This window comes from Sus scrofa, chromosome 11 (assembly GCF_000003025.6).
Source record: "Sus scrofa isolate TJ Tabasco breed Duroc chromosome 11, Sscrofa11.1, whole genome shotgun sequence".
Taxonomy (NCBI): Eukaryota; Metazoa; Chordata; class Mammalia; order Artiodactyla; family Suidae; genus Sus; species Sus scrofa.
Genome location: NC_010453.5, coordinates 25226216 through 25242574, shown reverse-complemented (window position 1 = coordinate 25242574; position 16359 = coordinate 25226216). Strand labels below are relative to the sequence as shown.

The 16359-nt window shown below is 38.7% G+C and overlaps 1 protein-coding gene across 1 annotated transcript in view; it reads right to left on the bottom strand.

Annotated features, from left to right (window-relative positions):
- Window positions 1–16359, bottom strand: part of VWA8 (von Willebrand factor A domain containing 8) — a 390508-nt gene that overhangs the window by 212713 nt on the left and 161436 nt on the right. Inside the window, 1 exon segment of the mRNA XM_021065625.1 lies at window positions 2121–2197. Within this exon segment, the coding sequence (XP_020921284.1) occupies window positions 2121–2197 (77 nt within the window).

Here is a 16359-nt window from a genome sequence, read left to right as displayed (position 1 = left end):
TTTTTTTCTTTGGCAATTTTAAAGATTTTCTCATTCATTTTTCAACAATTTGATCATAATGTACTTTATTGTGGTTTCCTTTTCATCCTGCTTGAGGTTCATTGAGCTTCCTAGATTAGTGACTTCATATTTTTCATTTTGGAAAAGTATGAAGTTTTGGAATTTTTGAATTTTTTCACCATTATATCTTCAAATATTATTCTGCCCCATTCTTTGTCTTTTTCCTTCCTTTTTTTGAGACCAATTGCTCATATGTGAGACTGCTTTTTTAGGGTTGCTATTTCTGTACTAAGAATTTCTAATTATTCCCTCATTGTGTTCATTCTTCTTGCTTATATGCTTGATTGTATTTATGGCAACTGTTTTATAGTCCTTGTCTGCTAATTCTATCATCTGTTATTTAGTGGTCTATTTCTACTGACCAATTTTCCTGCTTCTTTGTAAGTCTAGTAATTTTATATTGAATGCTTGACATTAAGAATGCCATGTTGTTAAATGTTTGGATGTTGTAGTCTTATTTCATTGCATGTTAAGTTTGTTCAGCTAAGCAGTTAGTTTACTTCTGAATCAGCTGAATTTTTTTCAAAACATTTTCCCTCCAACATCCATTCCCTTAATTTTTAAAGTCATTTTATATGAGAAAAAGTTTCAAAATAGTGTTAAATAGCAAACACTTTTTTTTTTTTTTTTGCCTTTTTGCCTTTTCTAGGGCTGCTCCCGTGGCATATGGAGGTTCCAGGCTAGGGGTCCAATCGGAGCTGTAACTGCTGGCCTATGCCAGAGTCATGGCAACTCGGGATCCGAGCCTCATCTGCAACCTACCCCACAGCTCACAGCAACACCGGATCCTTAACCCACTGAGCAAGGCCAGGGATCGAACCTGCAATCTCACGGTTCCTAGTCAGATTCGTTAACCACTGTGCCACTACAGGAACTCCTCATTCTTGTTTTTTTCAACATTATTTTTTAACTTATTAAGGGTGGGCATAGAGTAGCTTTTACTTAGGGACAGATTGATCCTACTGCTAAAGCACAGACTATATAGGATATCTTCTGAATACCAGGAGTAAGTTTAGTGATGGCATTTAACCATGTGGGAGCTCTGGTAATTATTCAGCTCACAAATCCTTAGTGTTTGTTCTTTTCCCAGTGTTTGTGAGTCTTGTCCGTATTTATAGTTCTTTACTGTGGCGGTACTAACCTGGTAGCAGTTACTCCACCACAGATACCAAGTGGGAGTTTTTGACCATCTCTCAGCTTTAATTTGGCCCTCTTCTCTTTCTCCTTTGGTCTACTAACTCTACCTTCTTTTCTCCTACCTTTTTCTCTCAAGAATGCATCATTATTTTGTGAAAGGACCCAAACTGGGAATCAATTCTTGAAAGTCAATCTAATGTTATTTCCACTACACATGATATTACATAACATTAATATTTTGTTACTCTCCTGGAATTAAAACAATGACAATTAAATCTAGTTTCAAGTTGCTTGTTCCTTGGTATCATCTTTTTTTTGAGTCTCTCTCCTTTGGTGAATCTGCTGCTTATATTTTATTTTTAAAGGATGTAGAACAGGTCCATTGATAAAGCAAAAACAATCCATGTTGATAAAACCTATTTGATTCCAAGCCATCCCTGGACCAGCATTCTAACCACACAAAATTAATAATCCACAAAGTGTTTTCAAGAAAGGCAAGGAGACTAATAACTGACTTCTTCATAATTCTGAGTTCCTATCTTACATTTGAGATTCATAGCAATTATTGTTTCTCTTTGTAAGCTTTCTTAGCTTCCTATTAGAGGGTGGGCTTAGTCTCTCTATATTTTTCTCCTAATTTCAGAACCTTTATGTTGATGAAAACTGCTTCTTGAATGTAAATGTTCGCCACTCTCTGTCCACAAAGTGTCTATTAATTCATGTTTATAAAGCATTAGTCGCTTTAAAAATAAATTCTGCATGGTTTTATTACCTTTCAAGGAGAGGAGAGATAAGAGCAGGAGGAATAGAAATGAAACTGGTATATAAAAAATGAGCTTTTAAGAAAGTATTTTTAAATTGTACTGGGAGCAAAATAAATGATGAAACCAGACTTTAAGAGGTTGTGAGTTTTATTCTCTTACCTGTGCAGCTGGATATATTCTCGGGGTCTGTTGAGCAGGTGAAGGAATCTATCAACAATCTTGTTTTTCCCTACGCCCTGTAATTACAGAGAGCACATTGAACAAAAAGAGACTTTTGCCTGCAAGTAAAACAAAGCTGAAGGGTCTCTTAGCAAAACCTACTTATTGTTTTAGCTTATTGTTAATAAAAAACCAAACAAGTAAATGTATACAGCACATCTTCTATAATATTAAAGGGTTTTTAAATTTACTCCTAAATACACTAGCTCTAAGTTATTTAAAATCAACATCGTAATTATTTTAACCCTCATCTAACTTTTTTTTTTTCTGTTCTATAACTTCACACTAAAGTGCAAACATTAGAGCAGAATAATATCTATCTCAGATCTGAAGAATGGCATCAAAGGAAATTCAGCAAAACTACAAACAATGATTTTTCTAATCAGCTTTTCAGAAGTATGGTTTTTTAGCTATATAAAGGTAAATATCACACTGTACTTCTTTTTAAATCAAACACTAATTTCTTCTCCTTTTATCCTACTTTTCGGTCCTTTAAAACCTTGCAGACCTAAAATTATAAGTTATAAGTTATTATAAGTTAATAAGTTTCAACTACATCCGCTCTTCCTAGAAATGCCCTCATTTCCTTACCACTTACTGATGGTGAGAGCTGCTGTCCTTCTGCAGAGGACAGACTGCTAAAAATGGAATCCACTCCCATGCTATTGTTCCACTTTAAAGTTTTCACTTAGAGGTGGAATACTCTATTAATGGGATGGAAACCTTTTAACAAGTGTGTTGTGTGGGAAGAGAAGTGGTTAAAAAAGCTGAGTTCCGTAACATATGTTCCAGCGATAAATAACACACTGATTTCTTATACTGTGCCAGGCTTTATGCTAAGTATTTTTATGGCTTATTTCATTTAATCATCATAACAGTTCCATGAGGTAGGGATTATGATTTTTTCCAACCTCACAAATCAAGAAACCAAAGCTCAGAAAGTTGAGCAACATGCTCACAGATTCACAGCTAATCGTAGTGGAACCAGGATTCAAATTCAGGTCTGTCGGATTCTGATGCTTCTGCTTACAGTCCCTACAGCATGGATTACATTTCTTTCAGCGTGAAATTGACTTAGGTAACCTGGGCCTTGAGTTGCCTCTTTCCTCACTTTTAGGAATACATCCTAATAGAAATAATTAGGTAGATAAGGGAAATGTATGGTGCCTAGCAGCAAGAACAGAAGCCCAGTAAAGGGAAGCAATCATCATTACTATTATTCTCATTATTATTATTATTATTTGCTTTTTAGGGCCGCACCCTTGGCATATGGAAGTTCCCAGGCTAGGGGTCAAACTGGAGCTGCAGCTGCCCGCCTTTGCCACAGCCACAGCAAAGCAGCATCTGAGCCACGTCTGCGACCTACACCACAGCTCATGGCAACGTGGGATCCTTAACCCACTGAGTGAGGCCAGGGATCAAACTCTCATGCTCATAGATACTAGTAGGGTTCTTACCCTCTGAGCTGCAATGGGAACTCCTAGCAGTCATTATTATTATGCTTATTTCTACTATACCCAAATACCTTGTCAATAGAAGCTTTCTACCAGCACCAAGGATAGAAATTTAAACAAATTGAATTAATATTTATTGAGCATTTTTCTTTTCTTTTTTCTTTCTTTTTTTTTTTTGGTCCTAGCATTGTGACAGTTTCTCCTAGATAAACAAATTTTCAAAGGGAATATGAGAATATATCCCTCATAATTCTCAAAGGGAGAACAGACATACACACCTGGAACACAGAAGACAAGCTATCAGTGTAGACAACTTCTTAAGACATTGTTTGAAAATTGTGCATTCATGTACACTAATTTTTGTATTAACACTAATTTGAGGACCAAGAATGCTCATTTAGCCAGAAGCTTCTCTCTCTCTCTCTTTGTGCTGTGGGGCAACTTTATTTATTTTTGAATTTTTGATTTTAACTTTTATTTTGTAGTGGTATATAGATGATTTACAATGTTGTGTTAGTTTCAGGTGTATAATAAAGTCAGTTACACATACACATATATCCTTTCTCTCTCAGATTTTTTCCCATATAGGTTATTACAGGATACTGAGTAGAGTTCCCCGTGCTACACAGTAGGTCCTTGTTGATTATCTACTTTATATACAGTAGTGTGACCATGTTAATCCCCAATTCCTAATTTATCTTTCCTCCCCAGTCTTTCCCCTTTGGTAACCATAGGTTTGTTTTCTGTCTGTAAGTCTGTTCTCTAAATAAGTTCATTTGTATTTTTGTTTTTTTTTTTTTTTTAGATTTCACACGAGTGATATCATATATTTGTTTTTGTTTGAATTACTTCAGTTAGTATGGTAATCTCTAGGTGCATCCTTGTTGCTGCAAATGACATTATTTCATTCTTTAAAAAAAATAACTTGTAACTGATATGATGTAGGTTCTAATAGCCTTAGAATCTCTCTCTTCTCTTTGACTCATTAACATGCCACAAGATGATAGATACAAGAGAAATTAAGGCAAATACTTAATAAGACAGAAGTATGAAACACACAGACAGTGGCAGGCAATTAAGATTCATTGTACATCCTTGAATCAGAAAGAAACACAAAGAAACCAATGTTTAAAGAAAGTCAGTATGGCAATAATATGCAAAAAATACTGAAAGAGGAGAGACTGGTATCCAAAGACCAATTATTTTTTTATTCAACATATAAACAGATATTATTGAGTGATATCATGTATCAGGAGTGATAACAATGAATGAGAAAAGATACGGTTTCTGCTCTGAAGAAGCTTCCATTCCAGAAGTGTGAAGGCTGATAGATTGGAAGGTTAGAAAAGTAATCAGAAAGAGATAATTAGACACATAAACAAATAAACCAGAAAATTATCAAGTAGTGGTAAGTTCTATATAGAAAAACGAGCTAAGGTGAGGTGCTAGTGACTGGGTGGTGATTTCATGTTGATTTAGAAGTGAAGGACCTTCCTTAGTTAACCTTAAAGCCAAAACGGAAAAGGCAAGGAGCCAACCCTCTAAAGATTACAAAGAGGGGCATTCCAGAAGAAGAGCTGCTATAGCTGATGCCCTAAAACAGAGATAAATTTAGGATATTTGAGGAACAGCCAGTGTGTCGAAGGGTTGTGGGCAAACAGAGAATACAGAAGATGGAGTAAAGAAGCAGGGTCAGATCAAGTAGAGTTTTGCAAGCCAAGGGGTAGAACTGGGAATTTATTTATTTACTCTAAGAGTGATGGGCAGCCACTGGAGGGTTTTCAGCTGAGAAGTGACATGAACTAATAAAAATCCTAAGAAGATTACTTTGGTTTAGGTATGGAGAGTGAACTGCAAGGGAAGGAATAAGGATGGAAATAGGGAAGCCAGCTGGAACACTATCCAAAGTCCAGGTGAGAGACAGAAATGGCTTGGACTGGGGGGACTCAGTGGAGCAGGAAAGATTCCAGTTGTTTTCCACGATGTTGACAGAACGTGCTGATGGACTGGATATGAGAGGATGAAGGAAAAGAAGGATCAAAGATTATTTCTAGATAATTCTTGAGCAAAAAGATAGGCAAGACTGGGGGGAGACAACTTTTTTTTTTGGCCACGCCCACGACATGTGAAAGTTCCAGGGTCAGGAATCAAACCTATGTCACAGCATCGAAGCAAACCGCTGCAGGGACAACCTGGATCCTCAACCTGCTGCACCGCAAGGGAACTCCAGAAGATATTTTTTTTTTTTGAGGAAAATCAAGTGCTAACTTTATCTTTCTCTCTCCAAAGCACTTATTTCCATAAGTGATAAATTGGTATTCTATATATTTGGGTGTTGTACTTCTTCCCTCACTAGAAATGTAAGTTCTTTGAGAAGCTTGCTTTGTTCACAACTGTACCCCCAGAGCCTAGAACAGTGGTGGCACAGAGAAGACATGCAGATATTTGCGGAACAAATCAAGGGTACCTCCATCCCCCAGTCGTTTAGGGCAGATAGCCGAGTCATTGCCAGTACTTCCTGCTCCACCTCTCAGAGTCAATTCGTCACCATCTCCTCTCATTTCTACCTCCAAAAATATATCTCAAGTCTGTCAAATGTCTCTGGGATCATCCTAAATTCACCGCGTCCAGAAGAGTGCGTCTCAAGCTTTGATGAGCAAGTGAATCCCCTCTGATGCCTTATTAACATGCAGGTTGGCAGGCTCGGTAGGTCTGGTGTGGGACCCGACACCACATTTCTAACAGGTTCCCTGGTGACGCCAGTGCTGCCGGCCCACGGACCACACCAAGGAGCAAGAATCTGGATGATGGTGGTGGGCTCACCACTAAGCTCCCTGTCTTCCAACGAACACGCTATTTCCAACGCACTTTCCACACTGCAGCCTGAGGGGGATAAGGAGCCTGAGAAATCAAAGTTTTTGTCTTTTTTTTTTTGGTCTTTTTGCCTTTTCTAGGGCCACACCCGAGGCACATGGAGGGTCCCAGGCTAGGAGTGGAATCAGAGCTGTAACCACTGGCCTACCCAGAGCCACAGCAACACAGGATCTGAGCCTCGATGGACGGAACCCGCAACCTCATGGTTCCTAGTCGGATTCATTAACCACTGAGCCACGATGGGAACTCCCAAAGTTTCTGTCTTAGACAGCAGGGTGGAAGGTGACGCTCCTTAGGGCATATGAAATAGGGGAAGGGAAGTGCATTTGCTGGGTGGGGGAGGGCAGTCTGGTTTGAAAAAAGGCAGTTTAATTTTGGACATGTTTACACAGAAGTGCCTGCTTCCCATATCTGCTCCTTCCAGTCTAACCGGCTGTCACTACCCCAGGGCAGCTCATCACCCAGGGTGCTCAGACTCCTAGAAAGGGTGCTCTGGTGGCCCACCTCTGCACTTAACGACAGGCCAGTCCACGATTTGCTTAGTTCTGTTGCTAAAACAGAGATCTCATCAGGTCCTTTCCCGCTTCATTTTAAAAGCTCTGATAATTCCTTCGAGGAAAGGCTAAAAGCATAAGCTGGGAAGGAATTTCTGTAAACGTCCAGAGCCAAATGAAAGAGTTACAATGATCGGCTCTTTCCGACAGGGTTTTCCCGTACACGAGAAACTCTTCAGGACTGCTTTCATTGAATGGATACATAAATGGTACCTTAATTTTTTATTATAAAAGCTACACATAACTCATTCTTCTTAATCCGAAATTTAGAAAACAAGACGCTACCCAACTGCCAAAGAGAAATCCGCTCTTTTCATTTTGCTCTTGTGCAATTTTATCTGTATTTACTAGTTGTTATTCTGTATACACAGCTTGCGTCCTTTAATAGAAATCAGCACAAAATCGTCTTTAGGTCATAAATGACTTATTTTCTTTTTTCTTTTTTGTGCTTTTTAGGGCTGAATGTGTGGCATCTGGAAGCTCCCAGGCTAGGGGTCAAATAGGAGCTGCAGCCACCGGCCTCTGCCACAGCCACAGCAACGAGGGATCTGAGTTGCATCTGTGACCTGCACCACAGCTCATGGTAACGCTGGATGCCCAACCCACTGATTGAGGCCAGGGATGGAACCCACAACCTCGTGGTTCCTAGTCGGATTCATTTCTGCTGTGCCATGACGGGAACTCCCAGGTGACGATTTTACCACCATCTTTATTCATTTGAATAAAGCTTATCGCTAAACACTTAGCTTATTCTAAGATTCTTTAATCCAACAACAAAATGAGAGGTTCCTGCTTTCTGAATCACTGGAAATTTCTTATTTTCCAAATTCTCTCAGTGAACATGCATTATTTACTTAATCAGAAAAAAAAAAAAGCAAGCTGAAGAGTAAACAACCCTGAACATTTGCATAAATGGGTCTCCTGTAACTGAGCCAACAAACAGTACCCGGAAGTCAGAAAAGACAGCCTAACTTTCAATGGCACTACTAGCTTGCATGGTTCTAAAACGACTTATAAAACTTCCTGACAAAATCATAACCTCCTTTTCCATCAGGAAAAATAAAATCTATACCCCTGTAATTTCCTCGTGAAATAATATGTTGCTATAAATGGCAAAGATAGACTCTTTAGTAGTTTGGTCATGAGGTCGGGCCACAGCAGCCATGACAAATATTGTGTGTGTGGAAGGAATCAATGTATCTACAAAAACAATATACGGATTCCGAACAAAGGCAAGAAAAATATTCACTAAGAGTCACTGGACAGACAAACTAAATGTTAGAGAGGATGTGCAGCAGGACGAAGAATTTCTATAGTGTAATTCAGGCAACTTCACAGCAAGGACACCAAGTAATATAATGTAAAATATAGATGAGTGAGTGTCTTTATATTTGATGAAACCAAGTATTTCATAGCCTTGGGACTCCCAGGCTGGAGCTACTAGAAGCATGGTACACTTAGTTATCAAATTCCCTGCTGCCACTACCAGCTGGGGACACAGGCAGGAAAATTTCTGGACCAACTGTTCACTCGCTCTACACATATTAGACAATTATTCTGGCAGAGCAACATGGTATATTTCTGATGTCGCACCGTAGCAATCTGCCAGGGCTCAATCCAGATGACTAATTAACAAGATTCACACATTCTTTAATTTTGGCAATAAAATATTCACAGTATCTCAATATTAAGTAATTCAACAAACATTTACTAAGCTGATACCAGGAGAAAACTAAGTCCATGATCACACTTAGCCTATAATTAACATATAGAATGGGATAGAAAGGATTATAGAGAATTATGTAGAAACAATGTGTACAGAGTCTCCTTAGTTAATAGTAAATATATGTTGACTGATTTTCATAGTGTGTAAAAGATTTCAAAATTAAATGCTATGCAGTTCAGGGAAAAAAAGCCTGGGAAGGAATTCAGAAAGAAATTGCTAGCCTGTGAGCAATGAATGTGGTTCGATTTCATTGTGTAAATTAATCAAGAAGTTAAAATTGGCTTGATGAAATTTACTCTGGAAAATATTTCCTCATTAGAAGTTCATCATAATTGGTATAATTTTGAACAGAATGTTTATATTCATGAAAATGAGTCAATACTTCAGGATAAGGAGACCATGAGGGCGTATCTTTCTACTTTCAAAGGGACTTGGGAGGCATGTCAATTAAACACAATGATCACGCTTTGTTTGGATGCTGATTGAAACAAATCAACACTCCAACATCTCCAAAGGGACACTTGGGAGATAACTGAGGAAAACTGAAAATAGGATATCAGAGTATTTTAAGGGGTTATTATTAATTTGTTAAGTGGAATAATGGAAAGGCGGTTATATTAAAGATAAAAACTGAGATATGATAAAAAATGCACTATGTAAAATAATAGTGTGTTAAAAGATAACTTATAGGTAACATGCAGAATACAGATAAAACAAGATGAACAAAATGCTGATAATCGTTTTTTTGTTTTGAGGGTTTTCTTGCTTTTTAGGGCCGTACCCTTGGCACATGGAAGCTCCCAGCTGCCGGCCTACACCACAGCCACAGCAATGCAGGATCCGAGCCACGTCTGTGACCTGCACCACAGCTCACGGCAACACTGGATCCTTAACCCACTGATCGAGGCCAGGGATTGAACCCACTTCCTTATGGATACCAGTTGGATTCGTTCCAGCTATGCTACAAAGGGAACTCCCTCTGTTAATTGTTAAAGCAAAGTTATGGACACAAAGGAGTTCATTACATATTCTACTTTCTATACAATATGTTAAAAAATTTTCATAATAGGAGTTACCGTCATGGCTCAATGGTTAATGAATCCGACGAGGAGCCATGAGGTTGCGGGTTTGATCCCTGGCCTCGCTCAGTGGGTTAAGGATCCAGTGTTGCCAGGAGCTGTGGTGAAGGTTGCAGACACGGCTCGGGTCCTGCATTGCTGGGTCTCTGGCGTAGGCCAGCGGCTACAGCTCCAATTGGACCCCTAGCCTGGGACCCTCCATATGCTGCAGGTGCGGCCCTAGAAAAGGAAGAAAGACAAAAAAAAAAAAAAAAAAAAAAAAAAAATTTCACGATAGAAAAATTTTAAATGCCCTGTTCCTACCCGTAGGTAAAGCATAGTTCCTGATGCAAATTCATTATTATACAATAGTATTATCATTGTTGTTGTACTACTATTATAAGAATTAGCGTATTATGGTGAAAAAAAGCATGAGCTTGGAGGTCTGAGTCCTAACTCTGCCATTAACTAGTGTGATCTTGAGCAAGTATTTTAACATTTTGAGTTTCAGTCAGCTCATTTGTAAAGTATGGAAAATAAAAATTTAGCCAAAGTAATGCTGTAGAAATAAATGAAATAACTTTAAAAAGTATATTGGAAATTGTAAAACATACAATTATTACCATTTTTAATCCCTGTTCATAAGAAACTTGTAATTCAATCATAGGTGAAATTTTTAAAATAATAACTCTAGGGAGTTCCCGTCGTGGCTCAGTGGAAACCAATCTGATAGCATCCATGAGTACGCAGGTTGGAAACCAGGCCCTGCTCAGTGGGCAAAGGATGCGATGTTGCCGTGAGCTGTGGTGTAGGTCGCAGATGCCGCTCAGATCTGGCATTGCTGTGGCTGTGGTGTAGGCCAGCGGCTACAGCTCCAATTTGACCCCTAGTCTGGGAACTTCCACATGCTGCGGATGCGGTCCTAAAACAAAAATAATGATAACTTTAAAAGAAAAATGAAGCAGCCATTTTCAACTTTTAACATGAAAAGAAAATGGTGAAATGGTTTCTAAGATGTATCTTACTGCTAATAGGTCAGAATGTGCCATGGAGTTGGAAAGCGGACCTAAAGGAACAGCACCATAGAAAGAGGAAACGTGAAAGTCAGGGACAGAGAAGGCATCTCATAGGAAAAGCACTCAGAGCTGGCTTTTCATTTGATATGGAAAACATAATATTATTAGAATTTTGGTAACAACAACAACAACATATGGGCTGCAGAATACAAGGAGAGCTTAAGTATAATAATGTCACCTGAAGGCTATTATTTGGCAAAATGCTACAAAGGGCTAGCTTAAAATGAAAAAAAGAAAAAAAAAAGGCTGACAGATATGGCAAATGATTAGACTATATTCAGGCAGAAGTAACTGTGAATTATTAATTGTACCTCATTAAACATAAATTAAATTTTAATGACTTGCTTTGCAAGTTGTCTAACATCAGAAACCAGGAAACACCATTTTATGCAGTGATTAAATTTTCATTTCTTAAAACAAATACTATATATTTTTAAAATAACTCTTATGTAAGGAGTACCTAAGCGTTTTAGAACCCTACAATGTTAAAATATTTTTCCTTCAACTATCTGATAAAATGCAACTGCCTCTCAAAACTCAAGTGTTCTTATTCAAAAACAGAAGATTATTCTGTTTTTGTTTGTTTGTTTGTTTTTAAGGGCTGCACCTAAGGCATATGGAGGTTCCTAGGCTAGGGACTGAATGGGAGCTGTAGCTGCCGACCTACACCACAGCCACAGCAACGCAGGATCCGAGTTACACCACAGCTCACGGCAACACCATATCCTTAACCCACTGAGCGAGGCCAGGGATCAAACCTGCATCCTCATGGTTACTAGTCAGATTCATTTCCACTGAGCCACAGCAGGAACTCCCGAAAGTTTATTCTTAAGGGGTTTTTAAACAAGTCATACACCTGTATGCTGAATCAGTAACACAAAATATTCACAACAAATACTTTGTATATTAAATGGAATATGGCTCTACAAATCAAAAGAAAATAAGATACGAGGGAGGAGGATAGAGGCTTCTTCTTTTTTTTCTTTTTTTTTTTTTTTTTTTTGTCTTTTTTAGGGCCCCACCCAAAGCATTTGAAAGTTCCCAGGCTAGGGGATGATTCGGAGCTGCAGCTGCTGGCCTACGCCACAGCCACAGCAACATGGAATGTGAGCCAGGTCTGCGACCTATGCCACAGCTCACAGCAGTGCTGGATCCTAAACCCACTGAGTGAGGCCAGGCATCGAACCCACATGAGTCACCACTGAGTCACAATGGGATCTCCTGGAAGCTTATTCTTGAGTTGAACTGAGACAAAAAAAGCATCACTGGCTTAAAAATAGGTATTTCTCTTTTTTCCCTGTCAGCAAGGCTGAAATAAATAGAAAGTCATGCTATGACTAAAAAAAAAAAAAAAAAAAAAAAAAAAAAAAAGCATGAAACTCCTCATTGCATGAAAGATACATGTAATGTTATAATTACAGTAAGTAGAAAATAATGCACGTAGCGGCATATGGAGTTGTTCTACAGTGTGCAGCATTATACATTAAGGGACCATTCAATGTGTGTGATTTCAGGGCACTCTATCCCTTTTGAATGACAGTCAGCAATTCTGTTTCATTTACTGGAAAGTCAATGTGCTGTGGCATAAAATCCCACATAGAAAATTGAAAAGATTTTAAAAAATCAATTTTATGTCACCTAAAGAAGATGCAGCTTATACTTTATTTTACTATCAGAAGTGATGTTTATAGACATCTTTTCAGCTTCCCAACAGTGATGAAATCTTTTCTACTGCCACAGATTCTTAGAAAAGATAATGTTACAGGGAAAGAAAAGATGAGACTTGGCTTAATAAAGATGATAAACCTTGAGATACCTCACAATCAACACTTACTCCCTTTAATTTCCTCACTGTTAAAGTTGCTATTGGTAACAGCAATCTTTCAAAGCATCTCTAAATTGACAACTTCTATTGAAAAGTTTCTTTCATGGACTTCAGCCTGTTTCTAGTTTGCAAATAGAAGGCTGTGTAGACTGTATCTATCTACAGACTGTTTGTGTTAATAGCATTCATTACGTCTTATTGCATAATTATACCAACCCACTGCGTCTCTGCCAATATTTAATCCCCAAAGCTTCAGTTCTAATTGACTTTGTTTGTGTTGTTTTGTTTTTTTGAGTAGTCATCAATGTAATGTTTTAGAAAGAGTTAAAAAAAAAAAAAAGGAGCTTGATCAACTGCTACATACGGTTTACTTAGTTTCAAACGAAATCATGCAATGAAAATAGGCATCTTCCCAGATGGTTGTCACTTTGCATTTGCGTGAAACACCAGTGACACTACCCCATGAGGGCTGAGCGTCAATAGTCCTTAACCCGCCAGCTGTAGCTTCACTTACTCGTCTTTTTCTTTTTTCGTTGTTTTGGCTCACAATATGGAGAAATGGTGAAGGTGTGAAGGTGCATAAGATATATATATATATATTTTTTTTCCTCTTTTGTATTTTTAGGGCCACATCCACGGCATATGGAGGCTCCCAGGCTAGGGGTCCAATCGGAGCTGCAGCTGCTGGCCTACACCACAGCCACAGCAATACCAGATCCGAGATGCCTCTGCGACCTACACCACAGCTCATAGCAACACTGGATCCTTAACCCACTGAGTGAGGCCAGGGATCAAACCCGCAATCTCCTGGTTCCTAGTCAGATTCATTTCCGATGCACCACGACAGGAACTCGCAAGCAGAAGATATTAAGAGAACTACTGCAATACTACTGATAAATGAAGCAGAGGTATTGAGGAAGGAAGAGTTGCTATGACTGCAAAAGTACACATTCCCGAAAGAGAAATCTCCTAGATAATCAGGACTCCGAGGAAAGCGGAGGCAAAGAGAACACATAACTCCATACCAGGCCCTAGGAGAGCACATCCCTGCATTTGCCCACAAATACTCCAGGTGGCTTCCTTCTCCCTCCTACACACCAAATGGAAGCAGTCCAGGGTGCAATGGTAATGGACCTGGAGGGCATCATGCTAAGTGAAAGAACCAGATAGAGAAAGACAAATACTGCATGGTATCACTTATACGTAGAATCTTAAAAAGAAAAAAGAAAGATCAAACTCACAGGGACAAAGTAGAAAAGTGATTGCCAAGGTCTGGGCAGTGGTGGAGGCAGCAGGGGGGTGGTTACAGGAGAGGCTGGTAAAAGGGTAAGAACTTTCACTTAGGGAGTTCCTGTCGTGGCTCAGTGGTTAACTAATCTGACTAGGAACCATGAGATTGTGGATTCGATCCATGGCCTCACTCAGTGGGTTAAGGATCCAGTGTTGCTGTGAGCTGTGGTGTAGGTCACAGACTCAGCTCGTATCCTGCACTGCTGTGGCCCTGGTGGAGGCTGGCGGCTACAGCTCCGATTCGACTCCTAGCCTGGGAACCTCCATACGCTGCGGGAGTGGCCCAAGAAATGGCAAAAAGACAAAAAAAAACCAAAAAACAAAAAAAAAAAAACAACTTTCACTTATAAGATGAAGGCGGTCTGAAGATCTAATGTATAACCGGGTGGCTATTACTGATAACACTGCATTGTATAACAGAAATTTTCTGTGACAGCAGATGTTAAATACACTCACCAAAAAAAAGGTAAATATGTGAGGTGATGGATGTATTAACTCAATGGGGGGAATCCTTGCACAGTGTATCACAGTGTACCCTTTAAATATCTTACACTTTTTTTTGTCAATTACACCTTAATAAAACTGGGGAAAAAGTAAAAGTCTCACCATAGAATCTTGGTCCTATCTTAACACAAATGTTAGCTTTTGCAAACAAGTTTGAAAGGAACTGAAGTTGGCTCAAGTACTCAAAAAGTTCCATTTAGATTTTAACCAGCCACCTTAAATCCAGTTTTCACTCCCTGACCTGGTAAATGGAAGCATGTGCAAAGTGATAGCACATTTAATTAGCTAAATATGAATCAGTACCTAATTATCATCAAAAAATTAAAATAATTGGTATTTCATTATTCTCCCCTAGTGATAATGCTGCCAGTCTCTGATCCCATTAGTATATAATTATATGCAGTTGAATCCAAAAAATTAAGGATTTTTGACCTAATCAAACTGACAAGATTTTGCATAGCAAAGGAAACCATAAAAAAAAAATGAAAATCTACAGAATGGGAGAAAATGGTTTCAAAGGATGCAACTGAAAGGGCTTAATCTCTAAAATATACAAACAACTTTTACAACTCAACAGCAAAAAAACCACCAACCCAGTTGAAAAGTGGGCAGAAAACCTGAATAGACATTTCTCAAAAGAAGATATATGGATGGCCAACAAGCACATGAAAAAAACGCTCAACATCACTGATTATTAGAGAAATGCAAATCAAAACTACTATGAGATACCACCTTGCACCAGTCAGAATGGCCATCATTAATAAGTCCACAAATGAGACATGCTAGAGAGGGTGTGGAGAAAAGGGAACCCTCCTACACTGTTGGTGGGAATGTAAATTGGTACAGCCACTGTGGAAAACTGTATGGAGGTACCTTAAAAAACTAAATATAGAACTACCATATGACCCAGAAATTCCACTCTTGGGCATATATCCGGACAAAACTTTCCTTGAAAAAGACACATGCACTCGCATGTTCATTGCAGCACTATTCACAGTAGTCAAGACATGGAAACAACCTAAAAGTCCATCGACAGATGAATGGATTAAGAAGATGTGGTATGTACACACAATGGAATACTACTCAGCCATAAAAAGGAATGAAATAATGCCATTTGCAGCAACATGGATGAAACTAGAGACTCTTATACTAAGCAAGTCAAAAAGAGAAAGTCAAATACCATATGATATCACTTATATCTGGAATCTAATATATGGCACAAATGAACCTTTCCATAGGAAAGAAACTCATGGACTTGGAGAACAGACTTGTGGTTGCCAAGGGAGAGGGGGAGGGAGTGGGATGGACTGGGAATCTGGGGTTAATAGATGCATACTATTGCCTTTGGACTGGGTAAGCAATGAGATCCTGCTGAATAGCACTGCGAATTATATCTAGTCACTTATGATGGAGCATGATGGAGGATAATGGGAAAACAAGATGTATGTGTGACTGGGTCACTTCACTCTATGGTAGAAAATTGACACTGTAAACCAACTACAATGGAAAAAATAAAAATCATTTTAAAAAAACAAATAAAAATGTCTAAAAAAGGATTTTCTCTCTTAAGTGGGCACTCCCTAGATATAATGGAATTCATGTGTTTCCCTCACCAAACAGTTGCAAATTTACAGAACAAGAAAGTCAGTCAATTTGTCTTAGGATGTCCTGAACATAACCCAAGTAAGCAAAAATTTTAAAACCATATTACTTCTAAATCCTGTTGGCTACTCCTTAGAAATGTATTCTAGGCAGTCCTCTAAAACATATTTGTTGAATGTCTATTGCATGCCAGGCACCAGGGAGGATGCAAAAATA